General features: G+C 33.9%; 1 protein-coding gene across 1 annotated transcript; it reads left to right on the top strand.

Moving 5' to 3' along the window:
* The first annotated feature begins 973 nt into the window (after positions 1-973).
* Positions 974-12,071, top strand: LOC131046846 (4-hydroxy-3-methylbut-2-enyl diphosphate reductase, chloroplastic). Its single transcript, XM_057980634.2, has 10 exons — positions 974-1,417; positions 3,829-4,025; positions 5,769-5,948; positions 6,183-6,314; positions 6,414-6,488; positions 6,574-6,679; positions 7,140-7,234; positions 11,016-11,201; positions 11,304-11,390; positions 11,564-12,071. Exons 1-10 carry the CDS (start codon positions 1,105-1,107, stop codon positions 11,627-11,629), a joined length of 1,437 nt encoding a protein of 478 aa, XP_057836617.1. The 5' UTR covers positions 974-1,104; the 3' UTR covers positions 11,630-12,071.
* The last annotated feature ends 249 nt before the right edge of the window (positions 12,072-12,320 follow it).

The following is a 12,320-nucleotide window of genomic DNA, read 5'->3' on the forward strand; positions in this document are numbered from 1 at the left end:
ACTATATCTTATAGTTATCTTTTTATTTTTATTCAATTTGATATCTAAATGATATCTTTAATAAATATCATTAAGATAACCTTTAAGATATTTCTATATATTTCTATTATATTTTTATTATAATTCTTTGACATATATCATTAAGATATATTAATTTATCAAAATTATAATCAAGATATATTAAGAAACATATTAAAAATCTTGATATAATACGCGTTTGTAAATTTTACTTGATGTTCTATGATTACCTTATTTGTATCTTAAATTCATTTATTTTATTTGTGTAGGATAGTCTTATTTCCTCTTAAAAAATATTTAGCAAATATAAATTATTTTACTTTTCACTAATAAGATAAGAATACTTTTTCATATTAATACTTTATTATGTGTCTATTAACAAAATATCTAACAAAATTCAATCCTTAATACAACTTTTTAAAGCATTTAACTTATGGAAACATCCCATTAAACTTCAACAAAAAATATATTAGGGAAAGCGTTGTTATAGCTAACTTCACACACTCAAGATTTTAAATGATACATCAGATTTTGATGATTTTTATGGTAATTACTTATAGCTATTGTTTTGGCTTCTAAATAATAAAGACACACACTATCAGATCCAATAAATACACATTTATGAAATTTGTGAAATTTATTAATAAACTTTTTTTTTTAATTTGAAAGAATAATTGATACTCTTACCTAACTAAAATCAAATAGAATAATTTTGCAAAATCAATCCTTAATACTGAAAGCCAAATAAAACCACATCCGAATCCTAGGAAAGATGTATTCCAACATGTTTACCATCGCCAAACAAAAACAACAAAACGCATCCTTACTTTTTTCTCGTATTTATTTATTTTAAAAAAAAATTAATTAGTCATGCAAACGTGAAAATCAAATAATTATATAATCCTCCTTATTTTCCTAATCATTCGCTGTAATGGAGAATGTAACGACAAAACCATTAGATTCGTTTCCCTGCTTTAAATAAGACAGGCATCCATCATCTGAATTTCGAACTGCGATTTTACTCATTCAGCAATTTGTTGCCTTTCAGACAAATTTCCCTTTTCAATTCCTCTAGGCTACTTCATAATGGCTAAATCCTGTGCACTGTTGAGCTCAGTTCCTAATGCCCAAATGGCTAGTACCCAAATGAAATTGACTACACCCTTCAGAGTCTCATGCTTAGTTCCCCGAAATCATGTTCAGAAGAAGAAAAATTCAGCTAAATTCGGCATTGTGAGATGTGATGGAGGATCTGCCACAGCAACTGCTGTTGAAGCGGAGTCAGATGATTTTGATACCAAGACGTTTAGGAAGAACTTAACCAGAAGCAAGAATTATAACAGAAAAGGATTTGGGCACAAGGAGGAGACACTGGCTCTAATGGATAAGGAATTTCAAAGTAAGTTTCATGTTATTTACTTGATTACTCTATTCTTAGAAAAGGATATGTGATTTAGTAACAATAGATTTATTTGTTGGACAACTGAATAATTTGTGTACTATTTGTATGGAAACATAGGGATGGCTCTAAAAAGTAAAAGAAAATATTAAAAATGAAAAATTGTTAGCTAACAAAATCTAGTTTTAAAAAAATTCTGTAAACAAAACCCGAAAAAATAGCCCATACAGATACTATTACCACCAACAGATTCTATTGACCGCATTGAGCATAAGCTTATATGCATATGACATATCCAAATTCATTTGCTTGATATCTATCATATTATATGTCTGATACTGTGTATTGAACATGCCACATGCTATGTTAATTTCTGTAACACCCATTTAGAGACTATTCTGTTGAGAAAAGCTCTTAAGATTAAGGGCAATGTGATGCTCAAAGGGTACCTAGATATGTTATAGAGAGTATACCGTTAATATATTGGTGGGCTCTGAAGATGATCTGTACTCCGCCTCATACTCTACTAATCCTACACAGATATATTCAATTATATGTTTTTCCTGTTTTTTACATGTTTTGTAGCGTGCATATGCCTGTTATATCATTTACCTTAGTTTAACAACACCTACCTAGAGACTATAATGTTCAGGTAAGGTCAGTAAGATCAGGGATGGTAGGATAATGGTACCGTGGAATTTATGAGCTAGAACTATTGGAGGGAAACCAGTTGTCTAATAGAAAGTGCATCCCTAACTTTAAGGTGGGCATGACTTGTTTTTTTGCTTTATTTGGCTTAGAAGCTCATGTGGGGTTTAGCATTGTTGTAACTTGTGGGTGGACTCCAGATTAAATGGTTCACTTTTGAGTAGTTTTCCCTGGACTATATCTCTGGAATTGAGTACTGCTCTTCTGTGGTGGAATCTGGTTTAACATGATAGATTGGTGAAAGTGGATCGGTAATTGAAGAGCCTTCTGTTGTCATTCCTTGACTTATGTATAGATTCTGTTATGATCCTGGCATTTGCTAATAAGGGAAATGTCATATGTTGGCTTAGGCCTATTTGGTGTCCAACTAGTATAAATAAGAGTTATTAAAAACATGAAAATCAGCAGTTATCGGGAGGGTACTGGTACAAGGGTAATCTCTGTAGGCTAGTTCCTGCCAATTGTTTAATTTTTGACAAAATTAGATCCTCGCATTATTTAGTTTTTTATTCACCATGTTTTGACAAAAAATAAAAAAAATGTGTGTATAGTTATTGGATTTGCAAATGTTTTGTACAATTAATAAATCCTAAGTTTTTCTCTTAGGATTAGTCTGCAATGCATCTTATTTTTTTTCTTAATTAGAAAAATTTGCTAACCATTCTATACTTCTAAAACAGTCTCCACCCATTAAAAAAAATTGTGATTACAATTTGAGGGAAGGGGGAGGCGATTTTCAGAATCAGGGTAAGGGAATAGTTGAGTACAGGTTACATCCTAAATGCACATAGACAAATAATTATTTCAGAAATTAAAACAAACAATCACAAACATTGAATCATAATTGAAAATAAATTCGTTCCTTTCAACTGTAATCAGTTATGTAATGTTTTACCTTGCAATTCTATGCTTCCTGCACCTGTTTTTCACATTTCGCTACATCTTTCTTATTTTCAAAGTCCTCTTGACATTTCTTGTACCTCCATCTTTCTTGCCATTTTATTTTTTCAAATGACTTGAGTGGGGTCTTTCAACCTTTCATACCTGGGTTTGCCATTTACTATTTGTTTTGGGGCTATACGAGTCTTGTTTGTAAAACTGTGCTGAAAATTTGAAATCCTGAAATTCCGCATCTATCTGCATTTTTTTGGTATCTCTTGCCTGCTAGAGACTTTTCCTGCATTAGAGAAAATCTCTTACCCCATCTTATACAGAAAATTCACAAACATTTACTTGATTTTTTTCGGGAGCTTTTTAAAGCTTTTTTTTATAGCAGGAGACATCAAGGAATGCCCATTCTTTTAGAGATTTATCCTACACTAGAGAGACATATCTCTCCAACTCTCCCTGTGAAGGGTTGTCTTTAGATTTGATGGAAATAAGTTTCATAAGCACATAATTTAAGAAATCTCAACAGGAATCATTATTTGTTATTTCAGAATTCTGGAGATATGTGCCATTGACTATGAGGAACTTGCATTACAGTTGCATCTCCTATATATTCTCTACTTGAGCAGAAGAAAACTCCTGCTATTATCTCGGGTCAACAAAATTCTTTCAACTATATTTTGAAACCGCACTCTGTTATCACCATTGTTAAATATCATATTGGATTGTTCTCAACATTCATGGTCATTTGATTGTCCACTCAACTGTTTATCATCATCCACTTGAATCATGACAGATCCCTTTTCTTGTTTCAGGTGGCCTGGTAAAGACATTGAAAGAAAACAACAATGAATGTACATGGGGAGATGTGACTGTAAAACTGGCTGATGCCTATGGATTTTGCTGGGGTGTAGAGCGTGCAGTGCAAATTACATATGAAGCAAAGAGGCAATTCCCTGATAAAAAGATTTGGATGACTAATGAAATAATACACAACCCAACAGTTAATCAGGTTTGTGTTTCAATCATTGTTATGGTTCCTAAACATGGGCAAATATCTCATACAACTCAACATTGAAATTACATTATTATAGTAACATTGAGAAGAATTGTTGTGGCAAATGACTCCTGAAAAAGGGAAAGAATCTATAAAATATGATGAAAATTTCCTGAAATAGTAAACAACGGTCTAGCAAGTAAAAATAAATGTCAAATATATATGCAAATAAAGTTCATTTGTTTGTGAAATATCAATTTTTTCTTTGTTCCGTACAAATGGGAAAATATGTGTTTCCTTGCTAAGAACAGTAGCATCCTTGGAACTGTGATCCTTGATTTAATTTTCTGTAGAATATTAAATTCCCAAGTAGATTGGCATGTATGTTAGCACAAGGCTATGCTTCACGGCATACAAAGGTTATATTAGAAGGGGTTCGCTGCCTCCTAGAGTTGGTAATACCAATTAGAGTACCCTGGTGAATTTGTAGAATTCAGCACAACAGGTAACTTTTTCCTCTATTGAGTGATTTTAGGTGGAGACCATTGTATATCCCGCAAGTTTGCACTAGATTAACAGTAAAGAAGAAATGTGGGCTTCAGGTTTCAGGTGTGAGTCTTTCACCTTGAAAATCAAACAGGCATTTCATTATCTATGTATTTGAACTTTTTTGTATTTCCAAATTTTTTGTTCATAAATTTATTGAAAACCTTAATTGTCAGTTTAATTTTGTAGATGCAAATTGCTGTACAAATTGCCAGAAGAATGCTTTATCATTTTTTTCCTACAAATTTATTAGCTAGAATAATGATTTAAGTTTTAACCATCATCGGGATCTAATTCTTGTTAAGGAGATGGATTCGCTATTATTTGTTTACATATTCTCACCTTTCTCTTTTGTCAAGTTGAAATTTCATGTCTTACAGTTCTCATTCCATTCAAGACATATCATCCTTTGGGATATCTGCAATGGTATTGTTCTGATGGACTATGATTTTCCCTAGGAGAAACAAGAACCCACTATCACTAGTGTCAGTTGAGGCAAATAAGTAAGTGGCTAGGTAGTAGTATACACATAGAATTTGGACTAAGAGTTCAGTTCAAAGATGAATTTTCTTTTGATGTGTAGCGTACTGTGAGTTTAGAAGTAGATATTAGTTATTACTAAAGGGATTTTGACTGACCTTCAGCATCATTTTTAACTAATTATGATAACGGTTACTTAGCCTTATTAATAAAAAACTGTTTAGTTATGAATGGGTACTTTCTGCAGATACCCATGTCACCCAGACAATTTCTGTTTACCTCCGTTCATCCATGTACTTCAAAAATCTTTTGGATCAGGAACTCACTCTCAATTGGTTCTTGTAATTCTTTCAGACAGTTTTTTTTAAACTCACTTAAGTTGGTTTCATAGATATGAATATGAAGCTAGTCGCAGTCCTTCCACACTGTTATGTGGGAGTTTTACATGAGATTCATGGCGGACTCCTTTATGCTAGATAAGAGAGTAGCCTTAAATGTTAGCAGAGATATATCTGTCTCTTCACGAATTCACCTAGATACCTCTCAAAATGAATATTCTTGTAACTTCTGGTATTTGATAAGGATTGCTTGTGAAAATTGTTCTTCAGTTGCTACTACCTCCACTGGGAGATTTGCTGCACTGTATCCTTATAAGTTCTGTTTATTTTGTCATCAATGGAAATTAATATACTTTCATCTCTAATCAATATTATGTTTCTGACATTTCTGCAGAAATTTGAGGAGTTGGAGGTTAAATATATTCCTGTAGAAAACAAGGAAAAAAATCTGGATGTTGTTGATTCAGGAGATGTAGTGGTTTTGCCAGCATTTGGGGCATCTGTAGACGAGATGAAGGTTTTGAGTGAAAAAAATATACAGATTGTTGACACAACCTGTCCATGGGTGTCTAAGGTATGTATTTGCAAACCTACAACTGTTACACTTAGCTAGACATGCATAAAATTGTTCAAGAGAGTAAAACTAAAAGTCTTATGGTTCCACTATGTTTGGTAGACCTACAAATGTCACCTTTTGAGCTAGACGTGTATAAAACTGATGAAAAATTGACCAGGGGAGTAAAAATTTTATGGCTTTTGATTACTGTTCTTTGTATCTGTAAATAATATGAAAGCCATTTTTTCACAGGTTTGGAATACTGTTGAGAAGCACAAACAAGGGAGCTATACCTCCATCATTCATGGGAAATATTCTCATGAAGAAACTGTTGCCACTGCCTCTTTTGCAGGAAAATATATCATCGTGAAGACCATGAAAGAGGTACAGAACAAAATTCAAAACTTTTTCTACAGTCAGAGCAAGCTTGCTTTTTGTTTTTTATTATACTTAGAGAATCTTCTTATTTGTTTATTTTATCAGGCAACATATGTCTGTGATTACATTCTCAATGGCAAGCTGGACGGATCCAGTGGAACTAAAGAAGAATTACTTGAGGTACACAATATTTCATTTTCTAGAAAAATCATCATCAGGTTGTCTTCTGGTATTAACTATTACATTATTATGTCATTTTAATCAGAAATTCAAGCATGCTATTTCTGAAGGATTTGACCCAGATGCAGACTTGGTAAAATTGGGCATTGCAAACCAGACAACAATGCTGAAAGGAGAAACTGAGGAGATAGGTCAGTTTTTCTGTTAAAATTTCTGCGTCTGGCAGTTTCTGCTAAGTACTACGTTTGCTGGCTGGGACCTTTAAGGACATGATATCCTCATTTAGTTTGTCAATGGTAGCCCTAAAATATTTCTTAAATATTTTGTTGAACGTTATCCATAAGGGGCTCAGTAATGGCAGTTCTAGAACTTTTCATTTTTATTTTTTTGGTTAGGAAGCTTTAATTGAAACAGGCCTCATAAGGGGCTGCAGTAATAACATTTATTTTAACTTAGATTGCAAAGCAAGCAACTGTTCTGTCAAAATCTGCCTGGAACTTGCATCAGGTGTCATCCATTTTAACATGTTAGCGCTTAGCCTTCTGCTGGAATGGAACTCTGGCGGGCTGTGGGACATGGGCTTGATTAACAGTAGATTAGCCATTTATTTTCAAATTAATTCAAATTTCATATTAAAACATTGTTGTGCAGGAAAACTAGTGGAAAAGACAATGATGCGTAAATATGGTGTCGAATATATCAATGATCATTTTATAAGCTTCAACACTATTTGTGATGCTACTCAGGTATTCTTTCTCTGTGATTTTGCTAACAACTGTGAACTGGTAGTCAGTAATTATTCAAAAATATTTCTTTTAAGTGCATGGATAAAATTACTCAGTGATTACTTTAGCATATTATAAATCTACAATATTTATGTTGCCTCACCATCCTGTCTTATTTTCTGTGGTTTCCTTATGGAAGTTGTTTTCTGGGGAAGCTAGTTAATATGAGGGAGCATGCTTTATGAGTACAATCAGAATTTTAGATGCAAAGGTGTGATACTTTGTATCAGACAGTGTTGTAGACTGCCTGAGTTGCTTATATTACCTGTTCCTGTAAGAATACCCTGAATATCAATGTTGGCCATAAAATTTCTATTACTGTGGTCCAAGACAGCATCAAAGAATTAGTTTGCTAAAATATAGATGAGATATGTATATGTTAGCTTAGCAGAGTGCGTTTGGAAGCCGTGCTCTCTATAACCCTTTTCTGATTTTTCCACAATAACTCACGAAAACAAATGCTTCTGATGCATTAGCTCATTGTTGGAAAATCATATGTTTGATATGATTCTTTCTGCAGCGTTATACTTGGGAGATGTGAGTGTTTTCAAGGCATTCAATGAACTGGTTGTAACAATGTAAAGATTAATCTGCATGAAGTGATGTAAGTTAGGTCAGTATGATATCATCATTAATGAGAAAGAACAAAATTAGGTCTTTCATGCAGAAATGGCTATCCATACTTTGGCTTGGAGATGCCATTTTCTTGAAAGTTTGTCTGTGCTGATTGTGATTAAAATTTAACAGGCATAAATGAGGAGTATCCTCCTTGCATTGCATGCCACAGCATAGAAATTTTTGAGATAATACAATTTATTATCTCAAAAGGAACAGATTATCATTAAGGAATTGTATCCAACCAATACAGTAGTACTGACCAAAATATTTCTTTTCCTTGTATTTCTGAATCAGCTTTACAGTTTAGAAACATAGGTTCCTCAGCATTGACAGATGGTCTTTTTCAGTCTGAAAGCACATTGGGTCAGATTTACATTTTATATATAAAATTGTCTATTTTATCAAGTAACATAGCTTATTCTTATCTGGTCTGGCTATTGATCTATAACTCACATGTTTTAAGTTTCCAGCTTGGAAACAACTGCATTAGTGGCCCCCATCTTTTGTGGGGTTTTGTCAGCAATCGTGGTTTCTATTGGTGTTTATGGAACATTTATTTGCAGTGGTTTTGGGCATAACTCTTAGATTAAGTCCTAGGTGTTTAGACTAACTTGGGTCAATATCTTTCAATGTATTAACTTAATTTAACTCATCTGAAATACAAACCTATACACAAGAGAAACTAACAATTTACTTTCAAATTATCAATTAAATCAGTTTGATGCTAAACTGGAAATTGACTAAAAATAAAATACAAAAAAAAGGAAGAGAATTAGGAGTCTTTGGAAATTTAGCAGATAGATGATTACCATCTGGCTGGAAGAGGACAAGTAGAGGAGCAACTCTACAGAATTTCAGCATTTTGTGATCAGCACAGGACAAATTACTAGGATCTGGGCTTGAGGTAGACAGAATCGCATTGGGGTGAGACACTAGAGTTGGAGCTTGGTGCTAGGGATCCACAGGAAGATGCTTGACAAGACTCTGGAATGCTGGGATAGGCACAGGGACTGTAGACCCTCTGAGAACTCCTGCAGGCTCCAGTGTTGAAACAGGTTAGGCCTTTTTTGCAATCTGCAAATTTTGCAGACAAAATGCAGCTGGGTGCCAAATTTTTCTGTCTTCTTTGCATTCAAAACTTCTTGTGGATTTTTCTATCTAGTCTATTGACCCCAAATATGCTTGTGGATTCTTTGCACCTACCACATATCTCTTGATATGTAGACCTCAAGCTATGGGACAAGAGGAAAGGGATTGGTTGTATGGAAGACTGCCTCACTCATTCTCCTGTTTGATATTTTTCAACCTCAAATGAACTATAAAAATGATTTATGTTCAAAGCTAAGGTCAAAAGGTGTTGTCGTGTGTGTAGATCATGTGATAAAATACAAATTGTAGGATGCTGTAGTATGTAAATTTGGCTGTGTATGGAGAAAAAAGGAAAAATGGAGAGTTTGAACTGATTGGGGATGGATTTGATGAGCAGATGTGAGGTGAGAGACACTAATGCCTAATGAGTGTATGGGAAGAGAATAGGGAAATTTGGGGTTGGATGGAAGGGGAATTAAGAAGGATGAATGACAATAGGGAAGGAAAATGGGATGAGCAATGGGAGATCGACAATCAGGAATGGAAGAATGCTAACAAGGATGAAAACTTTCACATGCTTAATATTTGGACCCCAAAACTTTCTAGCTTGCTGTTGCAGAAAAGAACTTAGCAAGCAGAGGAGAAAACTTAGTATCAAGATGCCTCGGTAGAATCATTATGTGTAGAGTAAATAATCCTTGTTTTTTATTTTGGGTTCAATTGGAAATGATTGTTTGAGTCTAGATTGGGGCAACACTAGGTTAGGATTTTTGGCACCTGAAACTTGGAATCAAATAGAAATTAATTTAAACTTTTGTTTCTGGGTAATCTGTGCTTTGGAGCTCGAATGTAATTTGTCCTGAAACTTTCAGGATCGCTTTTAGGTGTGGAAAGGGGTCCTGGGGATGCTATGAATCAGTCCAAAACTCGGAGTAAGGCTAAAAATCAAGGCAAACAGTCCTGAACACACCCTGGGGAGTGGCCACTAGAATGAGTGCAAAACCATAAGTCGCAGATTGCAAAGTAGGCGATTTCTGGCCATACAGTTGTCTTCTCAAGATGGATTTGAACATTCTAAAAACTATTCAACATTGAAAAAGTGTATAAATATTTTACCTTGTATATCTGGAAGGTGGGTTTTGGCAGTTAATAATAATTTGGAATGATAACTTACAACCATTCATCACCATTTGTAGATTTGCATCATACTGGCCTTTTATGACTTTGACTTTTATTTCATATGCGATCTGTCATCTTCTGCTTTGCCTACATATTTCTTAAATGTTGTATGGCATGTTCTTGTTTTTGTTCTTTTGCTCCAACTGAATTTTCATCCAGGCATACAATCTGAGGAACAACTTGAAATGAATAATCAATCCATTGGCTGCATGTGAACAAACTCTGCATATTAGATTGTGTTTTAAAAGGTTATTGTATTAATGTTGTAGTCATCCAAACACATGAATCTTTGTTATGCAAGTTTCCAGTTTGGCATAAACACTCTTGTGGCTTTCTTCTTTTGCAGATTTTTGTCAGTAATCATTTTCTCTCTGAATTTATGTAACTGTTTTTGGCAGTGTTTTTTTGTCTTACTTGTAGGATGCCCTCTTCAAGATGAATTTAAAGATTCTAAATTAATTTCAACATAACCCAGTTACATACAATGATACACAGCTTGTTTTGTATATCAGAAGACAAGTTTTGGTAGTTTAAATTTGAATGGAAAGCTTCCATGCACTCGATCATCACCTTATCTGTATTTGTGTCATACAGTCATACTGAGCTTGTTATGACTCTGATTTTCAAGTTTATGCATGTTATGTGAGTTGTCTGCTTTGCCTACACATTCATTAACTCTTGTATTATATGCTCTTTTGTATATCTTCATTTGTGCCAACTGAAATTTTCATCCAAGCATATGGCCCTTTATTCAATGTTATGCATGTGTGTAAACCCTGTATTTTATAGGTTTCAAAAGTTTATCATATCAGTTTTCTTGTCATTGAAACATGAGAATCTCTTTTCTGTGTTCCAGGAAAGACAAGATGCGATGGATAAATTAGTAAAGGAGAAGGTTGATCTTATTTTGGTAGTTGGTGGATGGAATTCCAGCAACACATCACACCTGCAAGAAATAGGAGAGTTAAATGGCATCCCTTCATATTGGATTGATAGTGAGAAGCGGATTGGACCTGGAAATAAGATTGCTTTCTTATTGAATGTGAGCTCCTACACTAATCTTCTTCAGCTTTTTCATTTCAACTTTTTGTTTTATGTGCTTGAGACATGGCTTTTCAAATCATTAACATATTCATGGAAGCAGCATGGAGAATTGGTGGAGAAAGACAACTGGCTGCCGAAAGGCCCTATCACTATTGGAATCACATCAGGTGCTTCAACCCCAGATAAGGTACATTGTCACTTTGATCTAACAGAATCTCTTTTGAGATTTCTTAATCTCTCTTAATTTGGCATATGTCTATGCATATCCATTGAATTTTTTGAATTACCAAATCATGTATTTTTTGTCACCCTACTTGATACTGTAAGAGCCTCTGTTGCTGACTAACATTATTTCCTCAGGTTATTGACAATGTCCTAAAAAAGATTTTTGAGATGAAACAAGAAGAAGTTCTGCAAGTATCATAGATTTATCTACTTGGAGAGAGTTTCTAACTGTAGGCATGCATATTTGGCATTACATAGAAAATGTGAGCAGACTGGTGCTCCATAAAATCAATGAATGTTTTTATAAGTAAATGTTTTATCTTTGTAACTTAGAAACCATATCTCCAATTTGGAGGGTATTATTTCTACTCAGATATATTTTCGAGTGGTTTTACATAGCAAACACATTGCTAGGAACCTGGTGTTATTCATGGGGTCCAAGAGAAGGTTTGATTTGATAAGATGTGAAAAAATATCACAAACTCTTTCTGTGGATTGGATCAATCTTTAAACAAAATATGTAAATTATTTGCAGTTAGTACTGGATCAACCAAGTACGACTCATTGTCAAACTACAGGAATAGTACTATTCGAAGTAAGAGTTAATATGTTCAGATAATAATACTAGAGCTTTATCTAGTTCTACCGTTTTAAACAGCAAATTATGGAATTATTCATAAATTAAATTCTTGTACCCTGCAGTTTTATTTGTATTTTTCAGGGACCTTCTCAATGGTGGAATTTATCTTGCCAGTTTATAAGGACATTAAGAAAAATAAGCTCATCAATTTCTCTGCATTCTATACTTTCCATTCAAGCCTTTAAGCTTCTAAATTTTTCATGTCTGCTAATCGGTTAAATTTTTAAAAAAAGCTTGGCAAACAGTGTTTTT

The sequence above is a fragment of the Cryptomeria japonica genome, chromosome 4, assembly GCF_030272615.1.
Source record: "Cryptomeria japonica chromosome 4, Sugi_1.0, whole genome shotgun sequence".
Lineage (NCBI taxonomy): Eukaryota > Viridiplantae > Streptophyta > Pinopsida > Cupressales > Cupressaceae > Cryptomeria > Cryptomeria japonica.

Excerpts from the sequence above, each read along its gene's own strand:
- LOC131046846 (XM_057980634.2), top strand. The coding sequence starts at position 1,105 with ATGGCTAAATCCTGTGCACTGTTGAGCTCAGTTCCTAATGCCCAAATG. Across the intron at positions 4,026-5,768 it reads ACAACCCAACAGTTAATCAG|AAATTTGAGGAGTTGGAGGT; the intron begins GTTTGTGTTTCA and ends ACATTTCTGCAG. Across the intron at positions 5,949-6,182 it reads CCTGTCCATGGGTGTCTAAG|GTTTGGAATACTGTTGAGAA; the intron begins GTATGTATTTGC and ends ATTTTTTCACAG.